This window comes from Eptatretus burgeri, chromosome 6, assembly GCF_056783735.1.
Source record: "Eptatretus burgeri isolate ZD-2024b chromosome 6, Ebu_testis_v1, whole genome shotgun sequence".
Classification (NCBI taxonomy): Eukaryota; Metazoa; Chordata; class Myxini; order Myxiniformes; family Myxinidae; genus Eptatretus; species Eptatretus burgeri.
The window spans coordinates 34731631-34753008 of NC_140966.1; the positions used below are offsets into that span (position 1 = coordinate 34731631).

At 42.3% G+C, this 21378-nt stretch overlaps 1 protein-coding gene across 1 annotated transcript in view; it reads right to left on the reverse strand.

Annotated features, from left to right (window-relative positions):
* Positions 1 to 3447: 3447 nt before the first annotated feature.
* LOC147024531 (homeodomain-interacting protein kinase 2-like) overlaps positions 3448 to 21378 on the reverse strand; it is a 167174-nt gene continuing 149243 nt past the window's right edge. The window contains exons 15-16 of the mRNA XM_085884537.1: positions 14611 to 14979; positions 3448 to 7791 (exon numbers count right to left, since the gene is read on the reverse strand). Of these exons, the coding sequence (XP_085740663.1) occupies positions 7597 to 7791; positions 14611 to 14979 (564 nt within the window). The 3' untranslated portion in view covers positions 3448 to 7596. The remainder of the gene's footprint in view (positions 7792 to 14610; positions 14980 to 21378) is intronic.

Genomic DNA, 21378 nt, shown 5'->3' on the forward strand with positions numbered 1-21378 from the left:
CATGAAGAAGAACCTTGATGACCTTCAACAGGACATCATGTGGACGGGAAGGTTTGTCAAGGTACAACGCAGATGGTGAAGAGCCTGTCATTAAGACGGTATTGCTGGATCTCTGCGCAACATCATGTGGGATGGTTTGGTGCAACTCGTTGCAAGTAACGCATGGCTTCCTGAGTGTACAGCGATCAGCTGGGTGGGTCCGACCACACCTCCAGCAACGGTCATGTTCCCTTATCCACTTGACAATATAGTCTGTGAAAGCTTTTTGAATTCCGCACATGAACCGAGGTAACGATCACTGGTGTCACAATAAGGACAATAGGGCTTGGGCTTGGTTGTTGAAGAAACATTACGCAATGGCTGTGTCCTCGTGCCAGCCATCGGTAACTCGGAGTTGTGAAACACAGATGCCCGTGATTCTTTCCCCTTGAAAGATAAAGAACGCTGTTCCTTTCTCTCTGATCCCTGGCCCTCGCATTTGTAGAGGACAGCAGCTCGGTCCGCCATACGATGAGCTCGGGACTTGGCCTGCAGCCAAGCTGGCAGATGGTGCAACGTGTAGGTCTGATTAGAATCTGCATTCTAAAGTCCTTGGTTAATGCAGTGCTCGATGAATCCATCACGATAACTCGGTGGCAGTTTGCTAATCAGCCTGTCTACATGTGAGCCACATCGTAGTTCAAATCCATGTTCACCTTTGAGGGATTGCAACATACCCACAAGGGAGTGCACTGCAAGAGGAAAGTCTTCAAAAGCCTCTGCATCTCCAGTCCTCACTGGTGCCATGTTCATGATAGCACCGATTTCGCTCTGTATGAGTTGCCTCGGCTGTCCATACTTATCGTGCAGGGCCCGTAAGGCTGCCGTGTATGGCTTCGGATCATCCATGTATGCCTGAGCAAGCTTGTATGCACTCGGTAGCTTAAGGTGGTTTAAGAGTACTTGATATTTGTACTCCTCAGACAAGTAGGTGTGATTACTTATCAAGCTCTCCAATGCCAGCTTGAGAATGGCAGTCACTTTCTCTGCCACTCTGGAAATAAGGCAAACTCGGTTTTGGTACCCCCATAGGATGAAGCTATCAGTAGGTCCATGAGGTTGGGTGTTGCAGGCGTCACAAATGAGTAAGCTGGATGCGTGTGTGGTAAAGTCGAAGGTGGAAGGTATGTTGCCTGATGGCATGGTAACATGTTGGGATGAAAATTTGAAACTTGTGATGGAGCTGTATTTGTGGATGAATAGGCTAGGGTACGTACACCTGTTGCGGGCCCCGTATCCACCGCACGGGAGCCCGGGTTCAATGAGACTCCATCAAAACATGTAGTTGGAGGCGTTTGCTCCACGTCCTCATTCGGTGATGTATTGTGATTTATGATTAATTGAGGAGTGGGCTGTAGGTCCGCAGTGATGGCTATTGCTGGCTCTGGCTGCCATAGCGGTGGCTGCGCTGGCAACAGTTCATTTGGTTGAACTGATGAAGTACATGATGATTCACCACCACCACCACCATTCACCACGCATGACATGCGGCATCGCATGCTGGGTGATAACGGTGGGCCACCTGGTTAGGGAGGTAGGTTCCTCATCCCCTGCATCCAAGAATGACACTCAACCGTGCTTCCTCGAGTTCCTGTTCAGCCTTCCTCAGACGCCTCTGTCTTGTTAGACGGACGGACAAGGCCTCGCGTTCCCTCAGAGCCTGGCACTCCATGTCCAGAGCCTGAAGTACTTCATCCTGCAGCTGTTGCCCACGTTTATCAGCCCTCTCATCCTCCTCAACTTGACATGTCAATTCCTTCAGCTCATACTGTTTTCGTTTTTCCATTAAGATAGCCGATTGTATACCACTGAGCTGGGATATAATAGATGTACGGCTGCAGCCAGAACGATGGCTGTGTTGTGAGCTATGTGTACTGCATAATGAGGTAGATTTTTGCCGGTGGCTTCCTGACGAATGTCGTGTGCATGCAGAACTCGGTCCATTATCCTCATTAATGGAAGGACCACTAGTGTTTGCAGGTACGTAGTTAAGAACATAGTCTTTCAAACGTTCAGGGATATGTCTATACCGTTTGGATCGGTAAGGCGCCATTAATTCGTTGCTGATGCTGATAATGGCCGGGTCTGGTGACTCGGTGGCTGATAAGGATGTATCAGGGGTGGGGCTGACAACGGCCATGGAAACAGAAACAAATGGGTTTGTGACGCGAGTGGTTGAAGGACTAACCGGGATAATGTCGCTGGTATTGTCTGCTGTTTGGGTATAATCGGCAGTCAAGGCTCGGATGTTCAATATCCGGCTCGAAGGACCATGAAACGTAGGCTCTGGAATCTTACAGTAAGGAGAGCTAGTACGGGGGATGATAGAGAACAGTGGATCCAGGAAAAGTGGCGTGATCAAATGGTTCGGACAGGATGAGACACCGAAAGTCCTTTACTACACAACAATTTAATCAAGGCAAAGATGGCAGCAACCAACTGGCACGCACAAGGCACCAGTAAACCAAAAACCGGAAGTTCCCCTCCCTTTTCGGTGGAGATTATAGGAAAAAAAGGTAAGAATTACAGAATCGCATTGCACCAACTTGGCATCAACAGATTGCAGCAAAAAACATTCACAAGTGAAGCAGTAAAGTGTTCACATATATAGCATAGCATCAAAGACTTTCTAACACTACCAGTCGGCCATGTTTGATCAGATCGCCAAATAAAGTGAGGTGCACGTGTACGCCATCATGAACTGTGCTTGTGCCAAGTTTGAACAAAATCGGACCATGCACGTTGTGACATGGTTGGGGACACATTTAATTCACTAAATGGCCGCCAGTCGTCCATCTTGGCTCTGATGTCAAAAAAGAATGGCATGCACATGTACAGTAAGCCATCATTCCCTGCATGTGTGCCAAGTTTGAACAACATTGGTAAGTGCATGTCCGAGAAATGGTTGAGGACGTGTTCCACATCGGGGTTTTTAATTTTTTTTGACAACTAAAATGGCCACCAGTCGGCCATCTTTGATCGCATCCTGAAACAAAATGATGTGCATATGTATAACATCACTTGTCTTTGTGCAAAGTACGGATAAATCGGTCCACGTATGTCCAAAATATGGTTGCGGACACACACACGCACACACAAATCGAGACCAAATCCATAAGCTCATGTTTCAGACCAAGTCCAACGGGGGCTAATAAACTGTATTGCATTTGCACAGGGACTTTTCGATCACCCTGTAGTTGAGCAGCGCTTACTAGTGCCTTCTTGTTCAAGGTTTATTCTGGCAAAGCTGAGGTTTATACAAATTCAAGTTCAACAAGTTCATCTTTGGAACGTACAGCAATAATGGAAAGACACCTCAACTCCATCACATGCTATGACTCGTGTATGCGTTAAGTTTGACGTCACCAGCCACTTTGCTCCATTACACATCAAGACAAGAGATGCTGCTTGTGCTGCAAATAGATGTTTATTCAATTAAAATCAACAATGCTAACGCTTACAGTTGCTAAACATACCATTTCACCGTGTTCGTTTCGAAAGTTCACCATGAAAGGAACAAACAGGTGATGCATGTAAGACCAGCAACAACTAAAACAAACACACTTGGTCACATCTTCCAAGACAAGGAAATAAAATACACAGCTCTCCAGACTTCAGCAGATTCAATATTGCACATTGCAATGACTTCCATGTGAAACCGGCTGTCACAAGACGTCCAAATAATGGGGCCTGTGCGTCACAACTGTATTTAATTCTCATGGCGGTCAGATTTTTGAGATTTCATACTTTAGAATACCAGTAATTATGCATTTGCACGTATGCTCTATTATCACCAGACAAACAGCCAAAGTCACAAGGATAAAGTTCTCGGCGACAAAAACTTTGCCACAGTTGCCAATGACAAGTCCACCGCGAGCTAATTTGACAATGTCCCATCACGTATTCAGATCTGCATTGTGCCATATTAAGTTTTGGTGTATGATAATGTTGTATACAAGAAATAAGGCAAGATTGCATGGATGGAGAATAAGGTATAGTTTGGCAAATTTGACGGTGACCACCAAATTTGAGTTGGTTTTCGCGGTGACGACTTCACGGATACACCTGTAGACATCGACTTCCTCAAACGGCAGCATAACTGAAGTCATTTAGATGCAAATTTCAAGTTTCGTTTTTATCTTTCAAAGTTTCATTTCTACACATATACAGTGTGCATACGTGAGTAAGCGATACTCTGGTTTAGCATGCCATTCACAAAGTCTGCGCAACTGATTTCGATAAATCACACGCACACTGCAACCTCATCCCCTTTGCAACAGAACAAAGGGGTTTTTTTTTTTTTTACATCTACCACCAAGTAACAGCGTACTGCACACACTTAAGAATTAGGAGCATAAGAGGTCTGGGTACAAGTACATTCCATCCAACTACAGTATTCAAATACACGTGTTGACAATCACAAATTCGCTGCAGTATTCCTGAACTATGACGCACATTTGACTATCGTTAATAAAGTCAAAACTAAAATACTATGGTGTTACAATAAAGACATTTACATGTCCATGAAACGAAATTCACCATGGAAATGAAAACGCAAGAAAATGTGTTACTCAGTGGTAAAAACAAACTCCAGTAAAATACTGCTAAAACAAACAAAACTTAAAATATGCCCATGATGCTTCTGAAACATCATGTGTTATCACACTAACAAGTGTACGACGTTTATTTGCAATTTTAATCGATTTAAAACTATTTAAAGGATTTCAATTAAAAGGAAAACTCGAATCAAACTCGACAACGCCATGTTTGTGGGATTCCGAAGGAGCTCAAAATGCTGTTTTCTTATGGGTTTTTTTTTTTCTTTCTTTCTTCCTTCTGGAATTAGCATTTTCACATCTGTTGGAGCAGATGATTTGTTTAAGATTTATTAATTAAACAATTTGCAGAATAGGTCTGAAAAATGGATTTGTGGTGTGTGTCTGCGTCGGAATGGGGGTGGGTGTAAAAGTTTGCGCCCAGGTCAAATCCATCGCTTTGATTTCAGATCAAAGAGTTTATGCAGTTATCCATTGTTTAGCAATAAGAAAAAAAAATCCCCACGTGTTAACCAATCCAACAGCTAAATAGTTCTCCACTATAAATGTGAAAAATCCATCCATCTATCTATACAACGGGCCGTTACTATTAACTAGATAAAATATAAATCGGTGCACTACATGAAGAACTAGTTAAGAAGAAATTTTAGGTTTCACCCAAATAAGAGGACGTTTTTAAACAAGTACTTTCGATTTCCAAGTCTAAATGCTAAAATAAAATACTCCACACATTTCACTCATATGTACCTTGTATATTTTAGAACAATGGGTAATTTGGTTATTTTCACCAAAAAAAAGTCAAGTAGATTGACATACGTACACAGAGCACAACCACATATTCTCATGTTTATAGTGATGCTTCAACCGACAAAATAAACAACAGGCAAGCATCACTGCTGCAGAAAAAAGGGGGTGGGGTTGGGGAAAGAGGGGAGAGACACAGCAGACAAAGAGCATTATGATATCACCTGAAGGTGCCGGTATCCACACAACCACAGTCAGCACGAAAACACCACATTCAAACGAAATCGCATGGGACACTTAGGTCAGACAGGTCAAACACAATAACTATAATATAATCTATAATTGCTTTGTAGCACAAGTGTAGTCTGCAACTGGACTACTCGATGGTAAGCCAAGCTACTGGGAGGTGAGCGAGCAGTCTGCCGCAGTGTGTTTACTTTGCAGCATTGCTAGGCACAGGGCTGTGTTGTTCCCTCGATCCGTTCACCAAGGCACAGTTCACCAAAGTAATGGCATGCGCCACCAGCAGTCCTCCTCTTAAACAACCGTGCAAGAAAATTTGCACGCATGTAGAATATTCTATGCTAAAGATCATTTTCGAGACAAAAATACATCTAGAAAAAAACGTTTCCCCATATAATTTGTCAAAGAGAAATCTACACAACCCATCAAGAGCTCAAAGTTTGCGGTTCTTCAATAGTGATTTCGCCGTAGGACATGCAACAAAGCTAGGCCACTTCGAAACTGCTGCTACATGAGGAATTAAATAAGGCACTACCAGGACAATACCGAGCAAGTTTCACCAATGCTACCTCGAGACGCTCGCAGGTCATTTGTGCTAACCGTGCCTGTTTGGGTGCATTAAAAAACAAAAAAAAAAAAAAAAAAAAACACAAGACGCAACTCAGCAACAACGTGTCATTGGCAGAATGTTTCTGGGATAGTGAAAAGCTGTACACATATGGTGCGAAGTTTTCAAAGGATATAACTGTGTGCAATGAGTTAAAACACAATCCTATAACGTGCACACACCAATAAACCAAGCACCAGAATTTTCACGGCTCCCATGAAACGGACAAACGAGGACCAGACTAGAACACTTGGCCAATGTAAAAGGAGGATACTTCCACAATTAAGATGTGCACATATACAGAAAAACAAAAAACAATTTTTAAAGACAGCCAGAAAATAGCAAAATGTTCATCCATCTCCTCCGTTAAAACCTGCTCCTTTTTTGTCAGTTCCACCCAAATCCAAACCCCCTTTTTTAATCCAATTGTCCAGTGTGAGATTGACGTTGGTCAATCATTAGCAGGTGACAATTTTACTGATGGATGGCTGGCCATTGCAGCATTATCCAGCGTAGCTTAGCTTTGTGGACAGATACTTCATCCATCTCTCAACCAAGGCACAGTTTGCCGCAGTACCGACGTATCTCCAACAGCACCTTGAGGAAGGTCCGTGAAAGCATATTCTGACCTCCTGCCTCCAGAACTTGGGCTATGTTTACCTTCAGTATTTTTCTTGATATAAGCACCTTTACCTTATCGCTCTCTCTCTCTCTCTTTTTCACTCTCAAAAATCCGCAAATGGTTGTTCGAATCATCCTATGTCCCATTGCAGACTGATAAAAACTGGATGTCATTCTCATGGTTTCACCAGCAACCCCACTAGAACGTGAAGACAGACTACCAGTAGCAGCAGCAGCAGCAGTAATGCGAGTGATTTCCAAGTTGATTCGCAGACATCCGTGGAATCTGTCTTCTTCAGCTCACATTTTCAAATGCCCCTTTTGAGTCTCTTGGAGAAAGAGGAAGAAATGCTATCATGAAAAAACAAAAGTTTTTCATTGTGCACCTGTAGTGCCAAAATTGAAAAGCTGAAAAAGATGCGGTTGTTGTCTTCAGCACAGTCGTCGTTTCTTAACCGCTATATCTTGCGGAGCGCAGACCCTTTGTATTGCTTTCTTGATATTCAGGGCATCACAAAGTATTTATAAGTTAAAACAAAGGCTCGACTTCAGATTCAAGCATTATTATATTTATATTCATATATATATAATTATATACAATTTTAAATAGCAGCACAGCATTGTTTCACAAAATAAAAGACCTGAAGTGGATTGAAAAATAAAACGAAAACAAAGAAGATGCGTGCGCTTTTTTGCACATCAACATGACGACGATGGTGACACAAAAACTGTACACAGAGGGTCGCTTTAAAAAGGTGATGGCAGCCAATTAAGAACAGGGAGGCTTCAGAGGTATGAAAAACGGCCCATCTTGGGAGGGCTAATTCCATAGCCTGTATAAACAGGCGAGCTGTTCACATAAGCCTGAGGAGGAAAAGCTTGCGTTGGCTGATAGGCTGCAGAGTGAAGGCTGGCAGGAGATGGTGGCAGCACTGCGTGGTGGTGAGGGTGTCCGTGCGTATGACCAATTCCCACAGGAACCTGATGGTCAAAGGGGGAACAGCCACAAACAAGCATCAGAGATAGACCCCTTCCCTTCAAATCAAAGATGACAGAGTATAATTATGGAACATAGTGACTCAAATCTACCCTCTCTGAGCAGCACATGTTGTTATGTGTAAGCGCATGATCCTTGTGCCAACCTCAAGACATGATCGACGTAATATGGGCAAAACGTATCTTCGATTCAATCTTGGAAACATAAATGAAAAAAAAAACCCATGAAAAATCCACCGCCACCTTCCCACCAAACCTTGATGGGTATTAAATAATTATATTTAAGCATCATGATACCTTGTATCAATGTTACTGGGACAGCAATGATAATGCACTGAGTTGCAGTTTTGAGGAAGTTGATGTATGTGAGGAGAATACGTTATCGTCATATGTTAACGTACAGACGGACAGCCAGACACCGCGACCCGCTTGATGAGCTTATTTCGGAGAAATAACCTAATAATCCTACATTTACATTCCACCTTGGTTTCATTTCCCCCTCTGAAAATTAATGGTTATGGAGATAACTTGTGGCTGGTAAATTCATCATTTTTTTTGTTACTTCAAGGAAAAAGAAGATTAGCATGATTATGGAGCATACACAAACAAAAAAAATTAATGAATACCCATAAATTGCATGCACACAAACAGCTTGTGGTGCTAATGCTGCCCCGTATAATGAAAGGAAATTGATCAGACGTAATCATACTTTTGACATTTGTAATTACGTGTGTATGTATGTGTGTACGTACGTATGTACATGAGAGAATCAAAAACGGTTTGGCTGATGTACACCGCCAAATTTTTCATGTGTGATCAGTGTACCCAGGGTCAGGTCGTGGGCACAAGATAAATCCCCTAATCCTCTACCCCCCTTACAACGGTGGAGAAATGATTTCCGATTTTCACCTGTACACGTAGAAGAGTACACGTGGTTTAACCACTGCTCCCTGCCGGATAGACGGGGTACTGACAACTATTTTATTTTGTTTGCAGAGTACAGGCTCGTGGAAGAACGAGAACACTGAACAGATCGGGATGCAACAAAACGAAAGAGAAATAGAGAGGGGGAAACACCAACAGCAAGGTTGAAGGACAAAATAGAGAGAGACTTGGACAATCAGCTTGGGGAAGAATGAGGGGTAGGGGAGGATGCATGGGATGGACAAGATGGATACAGAAGCAAACTAGAACGACATTCAATCGAGCGCATACCTCCGCCAGGCTCAACAGTTTACGTTTTGTATCCCACTGATTGGCCGGATCTGGAACCAGACCTCCAAAATCTAAATCGGCTTGTTCTCGTCACTAACCAAGCCATCCACCAAGTTTCATCCGAATCCGTACACAACTTTTTCAGATATCATGTTATATATCGTTTTTATCTCTCAATGGCGAAGAATCGCTTTAAAAATTATTGGATCCGGATCTTCACCAAAATTGAATCAGTTCTTTCTTGTCACACACCCAGCCTGTCCAGCAGGTTTCGTCCGAATCCATCCATAACTTTTTGAGATATCTTGTTTACAGACAAACAAACAGAGAAACAAGCCGATAGGTGACATGGGTGGTCGCTACATAATTGCATACTAGTCATACCGTTTTTGACGGATTGGGCTGAAATTTTTTGACAAAAAGGTTGATTATAGTACGCATAAAAGCATGGAAGCCGATTTTTGATTTTCAAAAAATATATGAATAAAAATATTTTTCAGATTTTTGCAAAAATTTCAGTCCCGTTGCTAGGCAACGGTGGCGTCCATAGCAACGGTGCTCAAAAGAATACAACTAGATCCTGGTATGAACCTACCAGTCGAGTTTCATCAAAATCAGTTGACTCCTCTGGCCTCCAGAGCTGTCCATTAGGGCCCTGTCACACCTTGACGCTTTAGCCGGCGTATGGCAAGGTATAAAAATGTATGTAAAACGCTGGCGTACGCTGAACTATTGATGTTTTTTTTTCCAGTTTTGGAGGTATTCATAACGAGTTGGACGTATGCATAACGTATTGGTAACGCACACAGAACGTTTCGATAACATATAGATAACTTATATCAACGAATGCTGAGCGTGTTGTCGGTGTTCACAACCGATGCCCAACGATAGTCTAACTTATGCATAGCGCGGCAGCGTATCGCCGACAATCACGTGGCGTAGGCTATTAATAGGCTGCGGCTCGACGATTCAAATCTTAACCGCACTAGACATCGAAGTGTCAAGCTGCTGTCACACCTTGACGTTTTAGCCAGTTTATGCCAACGTATGAAAAATTTGCCGAATACGCTGGCACACGTCGAATACGTTATGGGTAAGTTTTGTATACATTAAGAGCACGCTGAAGCACGCTGGCATACGTCGTAGTTTGCCGAGTAAGTCGACAAATTTTCAGCATGTTGAAAATTTTTTGATGTACTCGGCGTATGACTCACACGTTCCACATACGCTGGCCATAAGTTGTAGGCACGTTACGCGATCGTTGACACACGTCGACACACGTTACTTGTAAGCTACTCATAAGTCGAAACACGTCGGGGTAATGGTTGGCATCAGTGTTCCAGACTCCATCTTTTTTGTTTTTGTTTTTTTTCTTCGGTATGACGGTGATGTTGACACTTCGATTTCTAGTGCGGTTATAATATAATATAATTAATAGGCTGCCGCTCAACGATTTAAATCATAATCGCACTAGAAATCGAAGTGTCAACATCACAGTCATACCGAAGTAAAAAATACAAAAACAAAAAAGATGGAGTCTGGAACACTGACGCTAACCATTACCTTGACGTGTTTCGACTTATGAGTAACTTCCAAGTAACGTGTGTCAACGATCGCGTAATGTGCCTACAATTTATGGCCAGCGTATGCAGAACGTGTGAGTCATACGCTGGCATAAGTCAAAAAATTTCAAGCATGGAAAATTTGTCTAAGAGCTCGGCGTACTCCGACGTATGCCAGCGTGCTCTTTACGTATACAAAACTTACCCATACGTATTCGATGTGTGCCAGCGTTTTCGACAAATTTTTCATACGTCGACATATGCTGGCTAAATCGTCAAGGTGTGACAGGGCCTTTACATACGTACAAACAGACGGAAAACCTGAGAATAAGGGCAGTCTAGCGACCACCTAACAATCAAAGACAGACAGGAGTGAAAACATAACCTCTGTCCACCTTTGGTGGCAGAGGTAACAATCAGGAAGAAAAAAAACTGGGATTTTGTGGTGTGGGAGGTTGGCGGGGGGGGGGGGAGTGGTAACAGGGGTAGAAAGTATAATGGTTTTGGATTGGGGATGGCATTGGATGGGGAATGATATTTCGTTACAAGCAAGTGAAAATTAATACATCGGATATGAAGAAGATGAGAAGTGGCGAATGAAGGAAGCAAACGTTATTGCCAACAGTAAACTTTAACCTCCACAACGGAAAATAATTTTGCCAGTGTTTGAGAAGTTGAGCTGATGCTCAGAAGGTTGGCAAGTTACTAGCTTCTTTCCAAGCCACAGCAATCCGCATTGGAAGCAGACACCAAGTAGTGGGCGATGAGAGCGACAGCACGCAAATTGACAATGGAAATCATGCGCAAATGAAAATCCGGCTTCTCCACCCACACCGGAGGCTGAAATAACACCCCATCAGAACTTGCGACAACCTGCATGACTTTGGAGAAACGACCTCGCCCAATGCAGGCAAGAGAGATGACAGTGGTTATTTATAAAGAAATTAGAAATAAAAAATTCCTTGACAACAAAAAACCTTAAGAAGAAGCAAAGTAATTTCTAGTTAAAAAAAACAAACAAACAAAAAAAAAAGTTGATTAAGGCCAATGGTCAACAGTTGTAAAAAACAAACAAAAAAAAAACGGAACAACTGTAAGGTCACAATAATCCTAAAGAAGCTGAATTCTCCATTTTCTTCACTCAAAGCAGAACTCACCACTTTGAGAGCTTTAAAATCAAAGAAGCAATGAAATGAAAACCAGCCAGCATTATTCCATCAAGCTGCTTTATGTGCAGATAAATATTTACAGGTATTTGATTGATTTCTCAAAAACAGGAAGTTGGATTGCATTTTTATTGTTTGTCAATGGTCCTTCATAAACCTCAGAGTATACGAGGCCAATGACATTTTCTATAGCTTCTACAAAATGAACACCCCTGATGGACTTTAAAAACTATATTTTCACAATCCGGGGCTGGCAGGGTGGCCTCGGCCCGAGAGGTATGCACACTCATCTCTAATCTGTTCAGCTTGGGTTCAAATCCCGATCCAGATATAAACGGTCACGTCGCGCTTCACAGGCAGGGTGATTCAGCAATGTGTGTGTGCCATCCCTCGGATGGACATTAAACGGGTGTCTCGACTACTAGCATTAGTTGGTCGATGTTAAAGATCCCACGGTGTCATTCGCAAAGAGTAAGCGAGCAATCGCTGGCCAAATTTCAAATTCCTGCCCCAATTACTTAACATAATGTCAGGTCAGGCCAGCCGGTTCGTGAAAGACTTCGGCCAAGCTTCCCCCAGACAACTGCACAAGTGGGAATAATAGTGGCTGTTCAAGAAGAGGAAAGAATAAGAAGATTTTAACAATCTCTGATATCAACACAATGAAATGGCCGACATGCATTGGTATCTAGCAGCATGTAATTTGGCATCATACAGTACTTGAACCCCTGAAGGCATCAAATCAATGTCACTCTGTATAACAACCTGATCCAGATTTTGTCAAACGTGGAGGAGATACTGTACAGCTCTTGCATATGACATGACAGATATTGGCTTTTCCCCGCAATTCTTGATCCACATTTTCAGACAAGACAGAGGTGGTTCTGAACGTATGGTATGTGGAACCATCTTCCTGCAGTGCACGTGTTCCATACTGAAAAATGTCTCACTGGTATCATAAAAAGAGGATATAAACATCATCCAATGTCAAAAATTCTTCAGTGACAATTGAAACATCACAATGACATATATATATATATATATATATATATATATATATATATATATATATATATATATATATATATATATATATATTGTGTGCACCCTAAATTCTGAGTCTGAAGGCCTTAGTGCTTTGAAACTGAATATTTTTCCAACAACTTTCAATTGTGCCTGGCAGTTTTGGTGGATCATGTTAAGAGTTACAATCCTTTTGCTTTGAATGGCATTTTTAATTTTTTTTTACCTCCACCACCATCCTTCCCCACTTATTTTACCTCTAAAGGAGGATGTTGTGTTCTCACCCCTGTCTGTTTCAGTGCAGAATATCTCAAAAAGTTGTTGATGAAATTTGGTTGAGGGGTTGGGTGTATAATAAGGACGAACTGATTGGATTTTTGTCAAGATCCGGATTGGGATATGGAATTTTTGAAGTGATTCTTTTCGATTGAGTGATAGGACTAAAACTGATATATAGCACAATAGCTCAAAAAGTTATGGACGGCTTCGGACGAAACTTGGTGGATGGGTTGGGTGTGTGACAAGGACGAACCGATTCGATTTTGACGAAGATCCGAATCTGGATATGATTATTTATTTAATTTTTTAAGTGATTCTTCACCATTGAGAGATAGGGCCAAAAACAATATTTACTGTAGCATGATATTTCAAAAATGTATTGGGCCCAATATGTTCTACTGGATCAGGCATTGCGTGGCGGAGGTATGCGCTCCACCGAGTGTCCTTCCAGTTGAAAATGCAATCGTGCCTGTTCAGAGAAGGGCAGGTGCTGTAAGGATTTTGTTGCAATAGAAGATACTAGCATAGAAGACCCGTCGCTCCATCGACTGGTTTAATCAAAAGACAGCACGTTGCACTTCACAAACATATTACCTGTCGATCTGAATCTCAATGAGGACGTAAAATGATGTGAAACATGTGAAAAAGGATCTTTCAAACACGTAGTTGTTGTTGTCATAGTCGTCGTCATAGTTGTTGTTGTTATTTGTGTGCTCCTTCCATGTACTTTTATATATTTTCCAATTGCTTGGAGAAACATTATTGTGTATAATTTTGGGTGCTCCTTCTGTGTCAGTCACGCTTTGTTCTAAAGGGTTCCTGCTGTCATTGAATAATAAAAATGGTAGTTGGAACCCCGACATTAAGCTCCAGGTCCTGCCAGAAGGCACTTGTATGATTAAACAGACAGGACGATTTACAAGTTTCAAATTTATGTTCCACGTAAATCGATTATTAGCTTTCCAATGGTGCCATTTTTATTATTATTATTATTATTATTATTATATCACAGCAGGAACCCCTTATTATAGTGTGACTGACGTGCACACACGCACGCACGCACGCACGCACCTTTTAGTAAAAGAATATGTGGCTATCGCATTAGCAATATCACTAGGTCTGGCATGTATCCTGTGTTGAGCAGACTACATATGCATGCAGTAAGAAGTGAAAACAACCATTCCTCTGTTGAGAGCTACTGCTGTATTGAATGCCAATAACCAGGCCATACAGCTCGTTCAGCTTCAGCCTTGGTTGTTGTCTGCATGTCTGTCATTTCTGAGAAGAGGATATAAAGAAACAGATGCTAACATCTGGAAGTTAGAAGTTGGATTAATTTATTGTATTTAAGCTGAATTTTGGTAGAAAATAAAATAAAATATAAAAAAAAGATTGAATTTTTTTTTCTTTTTTCATTCCCTATATTTCAACGGCATCACATTTTCATGCACTTACCCATGATCGTCCACTATCAATGTTTTGTGTACAGAATACGTAGTTTAGATTGAGGTAGGCAGGTGTACACATGCTTCTTCAGTTTGTCACAAGTTGGTAAATACCTGGTGAAGCAATCCTGCAGTGGGGTGTGGCGGGTAAGATGCACCATGGTGTGGCCCCGCCAAGTGAGCCATTGCCGAGCCCGGTGATCCCAGTGCTGCTGCGGTGTATGTGTAGAGCTGGGGCTGATTGACAGCTGCCAAATGGTGGGTGGCCAGGCTCCTAGGAGGTCCTGGCTGAGGACTGCCAGCTTGACTGGCGAAAGAATATAGCGGTGGTCCAGATGGTAGAGGGTGGTGATGGTGGTGGTGATGGTGGTGGTGGTGGTGCCCAGAAGGCGGCGCTAAAGTATGGCCAATGGTGGTCGCCACGTAGCCATGCTGTCGTCGAGAGCCATGAGCCCCAGAGCGAGGATCACGCAAAGTAGTCGTCTGCATGTGAGAATAAATTTACAGATGTGGCACAAGGGGTTTGTAGGCAAGAAAAAAAATAAATTAAATTAAATAATGCCACCAACTGCTCTGTAAAAAAAAAAAATTATAATAATAATAATAAAAAACTCATCAAACCAGTCACAGTACAAATACCAGGGTATTTTTTAATGTTGCAATGTTACCATACGAGGATAAACTTAACATTTCACATCCTATGCATTTAAACATTATACAACTATTTGAAATCTTATTTTTCATAAAAAGTATTGAAGAATTCACCTTTCTTCAACATTTTAATAAAGCTTGTTTGGAAGGTAAGGTGTGGCAGTGTGAAGGGGGAGACATAGCTGGTTACATTGGGAGCCCTACAAAATGTCATTTTTACAATTGCGATTGAAAAGTTTTAGTTTGCATCGAGCAATTTATTTACCAAATATTAACAATATATACTGTATTTGCATATTGGTCAAGAACAAAGGCATCATGACCACCATTTTAATCTTCTTGTCTCGGATGCAGCACGAGGCTGCGGGGTGGCATCATTGGCTGAGGGGCGTGGCTGTGCCACTAATGCAATGCCCTAGTCTGTAAGGAATTTGGAATTTGACCATGGTGCCGGTGATAGCTCGCCTCATCTTCAGGAAGGACTCCGTGGGGTCTTTAGTGTCCACCGACTAATGCTCGCAGATGGGATTCCTGGTTTAACGTCGATCCGAGTGACGGCACACACACTGATGATCACCCTGCCAGTGAAACACCGGGATGACAGTTTATAGTTGGGCCGAGATTCAAACCCGTCTTAAACAGCTTCGAGGTGAGTGTGCCTACCTTTCGGCTATCCTGACAGTCACCGAACCCCGGACTGCCTCCATATATAGTTCGTTTGTGGTAATATTTCTGGGGATGGTTTTCAAAATCTCAGTGAGGTTCTTATCATTCCTGTTGCTACAATTATCACTGGTGCAATTTCAACGCTCTTCAACTTCCAAGATCTCTTGATCTCATTTTTGAGGTCCTGGTATTTGGTCATTTTCTTGATTTCTGCATTATTTAAGGCAAAAATCGCTGGGTACTGATATCTCAATCAGCAATGCTGTCTTTTCCTTTCTGTTCCTGAGTATACGTCCGGTCTCAAGGTTTTGTTTTCTTTGTTCACACTCGATGGGATCATCAGGTCGTACGTGATCATGACGTCCGTATTTTCAATGACTGCCCTTGATTTGTCTTTCCATGAGTTTTCTGGAACTGGGATGTTGAATTTTTTGCAGATTTGCCAATGATTCTATTTGCATGCTTTGTTGTGCCATCGTGTGTAAAGTTGTTCTGATAATAGTTTTTTGCATCATGAAAACAGGTGACTCATACTTTCTGTTTCTGTCTTTCAGAACCTACACTTGTCCGTCTGGTTCAGTCCCAACATCTTTTTTAATCCATTCGTGTAGTGTCCTTGACCTTGGGCATTTATTATTATTCGTTCTCCGTCCCAGTTGAGCTGACCTCTTCTTAGCTATTCCAATGAGCCTTCTTTGTCAATCCCAATCTGTCCAAATCATTTTTGTATTAATCTGCTCTTTTGTTGCTCTCTCAGTTTTTAGTGTTTATTCGTTGATATTAATTTTTTAAAATTATATTTTGTCTTTTTGCAATTCTTGGGGCTGTAAATGTTGCCGTTTCATTTTCCTGCGCAGAATCTTCTATTCGCACCTGTTTTTGGAAATATTTTGCAAGATGAGTTAAGGATACTTTCAGGTTTGCTGTGTTCAAGTTTGTTTACAAATTGAATCCGATAGTCTGTTGAGTATTCAACATAATCAGCAAGTCCTACACTCATCGCTCTGTGCACCTGGTTGGGTTCCATCAGGCCGCTCCCTCCCTCTCGTCTCGGCAGGTATATTCTCGGGATACATTAGTTTTTGTGGAACATTTTATGGATGAAAATTTTATTACCTCCGCCACCAAAGGTGGAAGGAGGTTATGTTTTCACGCCTGTCTGTCTGTTTGTTTGTCTTTTTATTTGTATGTGTGCAGGACATCTCAAAAACTTGTACAGATTTGGATGACATTTGGTTGGCAGGTTGGGTATGTGACAAGGATAAATTGATTAGATTTTGGTGAAGATCCATATCCGGATCCGGCCAAAATAATTTCTCGTGTTCTTCACCATTGAGAGATATCGGGCCAAAACGATATGTCGCACGATATCTCAAAACGTTGATGGATTCGGATGGAACTTGGTGGACACGTTGGTTGTGTGACAAGGAAGAATTGATTCGATTTTGGTGAAGATCCGGATCTGGATGAGAGAAATATTTTTAATTTTCAAAGTGATTCTTCACCATTGACAGATGGGCCATAAAGAAAATATAACATATTTCAAAAATTTATTGGGCCTGATATTTTCTACTTGATTGGGCATTGCGCGGCGGAGGTTTGCATTCCACCGAGTGCCCTTCTAGTTTCTTGTGTGATAATTTTGTGGACAGCTTTGGTTTTGTGGATGAAAATTTTATTTCCAACACTGGCATTGAAGTAGCCTGGTTAGTCTTGAGAAAAGCCTATGTGGAGACTCTTGTACAAATTTGGGGTATGTTTAAAGCAATATAACAATAAAAAAAGAGCAAAACAACAAATAAAGAAATACAATTAGTTAAAAGACAACTTGACAATGATTGTCAAAAACCATTTTTTTTTTCTTTTCAGAAGGAATAGTGAATGATAGCATGTTCATACCCTGCAAAATGAGGCGAACTAAGATCTGTGACTAGTTTGGCAGATTACACAAGAAACAAATTAAAATGTGGCACGGATGAAAGACAATAATGGCAATGTTCTTTCAAGCCATAAAGAAAAAAAAACTAATGCCGGACAGAGAATTTCCAGGAAGATCTGAACTGTGCGCCACCAGTATCTCACCTTGACTTCACAGTCGATGACTTGAAAGAGATAGATGTAAACGTGACCACGACTATTTAAAAAAAACAAACATGAAAGTACAATAACATGTTTGAAAACAGGTCGGTGGTTCCTCTTTCTTCTTCTGCCTCATTTCTGGTCTTGTACCTTCTGCCCTCTCGGTGCTTTGTCCCCCCACCCTCCCCTGCAGGTATCTGCAGGTCACATGCGGTCCACCAGCAACCCTCTCCTCGTGAAACTGCCTAAATCCAGAACCACTGCTCACCTCCACTTATTTATTCCTCTTTTTTTCCACCTGTGGAACCAACTTCAACACTCTCTTCATTCTCAATCTTCCCTCCAGGCCTTCAAGACAGCTGTTCATCACCATCTCACAACCATCCCCCGTCCAAAACCATGATCTTTTGCACACCCTTTAAATCAACCCCCACCACTCCCAAAATTTTGTGAATGTATCCATCTTGTCCACCCCTCCCACACTCCGCATTCACCCCTCCACCTCTTGTTTATCTCCATCTCTATGTACTTTCTCCATCTACCCTGCTGTTGGCGTTTCCCCTTTCTCCCGCTGTTCCCTTTGGTATGTCGTGCACTGATATGTTCTGTGTCCTCTCTCTTCCATGAGCCGAAACCATGTATAAAACAAAAAGAGAGAAAAAAAAAGAGGTTGCAGTAAATTATGTATTACTGTCAGAGTACCTGCCCTATGGCGATCTTGACCATGCCTACAACACGTTCTTCTAACCTAACGCGTACTTTTATTTGGGTGGTGTATAGGCAACTGACAGTTCTATCTAGGCAAAAACAAAAACCCTGGTTACGTGCATGAAACACAAACATACCTACAGCTTATAATTCAAAACACTTTCACTGCACTGGCAAACTTGGGGACAGGAATACTGTACTGTAAATGGTGGAGACTTGTAATACCCTCACCCTCCCCCACCTGGAGGCGGCGCTACACGATACGCATTTACACAGAGAATTTGCATCACCCCCTCCCCCAAGACAACCGGCAAAGATAAAAACACCCCGATACATTAAATGGGGTCATGCTGATCCTGTGTAGCAAGTCTGGATGTAATTGGCCAAGAACTGTCGGAGGAGTTGCGTGACGTACAAACACACAAACACTGATCCGTGAATTACAGAAAGGAAGCGCAGACATTATGATGGAAGCAGTGCGGAGAATATCTGGTATTGAAGTTGTGGAATGCTGTGTGGACCAAAGATAAGAATCCAGCAAACCGGGGGAAAAAAATGAATCATGCTTTGGCTACGAAAGAAAGTGAATCTTATATCATAATAATTGGAAGGGTGTAACATGATTTTTCTGTTCTTGAAAACAATTTGGTTTGATCTTCAATTGAATATGTGGCACCGTTGATGGTAGAATTTGGGAGGAACGAGCTGGATAGGCCCAAAAAAATGCTCAAATATCGACCAGACGGTCTTCAGTTGCCACCTCTGGTGATCAAATCTTCACCCTTGGGAACATCATAGAGCAAAGCATTGTGTGGCAGAGCCTTTCACTATAACGGAGAAAGACATCCATTCTGAAGATCATGAACATTATTGTATTTCCAACAAGATAGTTAACATTATCAAAGACTTGCATGAGGTTGTGGAGCGTGCAGTGGAGACAGATAACCATGGTTCATGATAACAATGGAGGTTCATAAAGGATGTGTGCTATCAACTGTTCCTGTTGGAATTGCAATCGACCAGCGTTTCACGGATCGGAGGGCAAACACTCGGTGATCTGCACTTTTGCTGATGATGAGTTTGTTGAACTGAAACTTCAAGGACGTGCAATAAAAACAACTGGTCTTGCAGAATTTGCGGTGAAAGTATGCCTGATTGTCAGCAAAAGAGAAACCAGATCTATGTCAAACACCGCAGAAGATGGCACCACGTGGGTAGGCAGTGAGCAATTTAAATCGAGTCACCAGCTTGAGATGCTTGGGACGCACGATTACCCAATCAGGAGACAAAAATAACTGATGTTAAATACACAACAAGGAAAGCGATATTTCAGAAACTCAAATACCTAGAAGACAAAACTGAGCATTTTTCATTGCAATGTGTTCTCAGTGCGGTATTTCTCGAGGTGGGGATTACGTGAAGAATGCCTGCATCCCAAAGGGGTCAGGGACGGGAGTGAGAAGGAGCAAGATTGGAATAGAGAAGATAAGAACAGAGTGGCCACCAGCCTGTTTGCGAAAAGAGAGCAGTATATCTTGTGCTTCTGATTGAACTACGGACAAAGAAAGGTATTGTGTGCCGTGACAAGTTCAGAGTTGCAAGGAAGGACTTGACAAGGAGGAGGATATCTCTCGAGCTTTGGAGAATGTGTGCTTTTAGAAGTGGTCTCTTCAAGAAAGGTCATGACTGATGGTGTAGCCAAAAACAACAAGAGACTGAACCTCTTCCGGTGGTGTATGGAAACAGGTGAGTTGGTCAATTCGATGATCCTTCTGGAGAGCCAGTGCAAGAATTTAGATGCGTCTGGATTGTGTTAGATCAGCATCAGATTAAGCCTGGTGTTGGCTTCGTGGTTAGGGTGGTGGCTTGGGATCCGAGGGTCCTGAGTTCAAGCCCCGTTGACCGCCGAATTAAAATACACCAGGAGGTTGACTCAGCCTGTCATCCTTCCGAGGTCGGCAGAATGAGCACCAGTGTACTGGTAAGGGGGACACTGCATCAGCGGCATAGCCACGTCCCAACCAATGATGCAACCAGGGGGGGAGAGAGAGACAGAGAAAGAGACAGAGAGACAGAGAGACAGAGAGACAGAGAGAGAGAGAGAGAGAGAGAGAGAGAGAGAGAGACAGAGAGACAGAGAGAGAGAGAGAGAGAGAGAGAGAGAGAGAGAGAGAGAGAGAGAGAGAGAGAGAGAGAGGGACAGACGGAGAGACAGGGAGACGCAGACGCAGACGGAGACGGAGACGGAGACAGAGACACGTTGGGCTAACCAAATACCGAAACCCGTCAGATTTGACAAACCCCCTAGGAGAAGATGCAAATTGAAATCGGCTACCCCCTAAAAAACATGTTTTTTGGGCGTGGCTCCGCCCATAATGGGCGCAGCACGCCCATTCTCCGGAAAACACACTCGATCATGATATAAACCTCCCACCAAAATTTTATCAAGATCGGATCAAAACCCACGGAGCTATGCTCGGGACAGACAGACAGACAGACAGACAGACAGACAGACAGACACACCCATAACAAATATAATATAGTGGTCACTTACTGACTTGTGAACCAAAAAGGGCTTTTTACATTAGAAAGTGGAGATAATGAGGTATATTATGGAACATATTAATGTAACAGAAGAGTTCGACAGAGTAGATGTTCAGATATACTTTTCAGTTTGAGACAACTATTTGGCAGAGTAGGGAGAAGGAAAAAAAAAAACATAAAAATAAGAGAAGAGATTTATAAAATGGTTGATGCAGAGATCGATTGCTCAGTCGT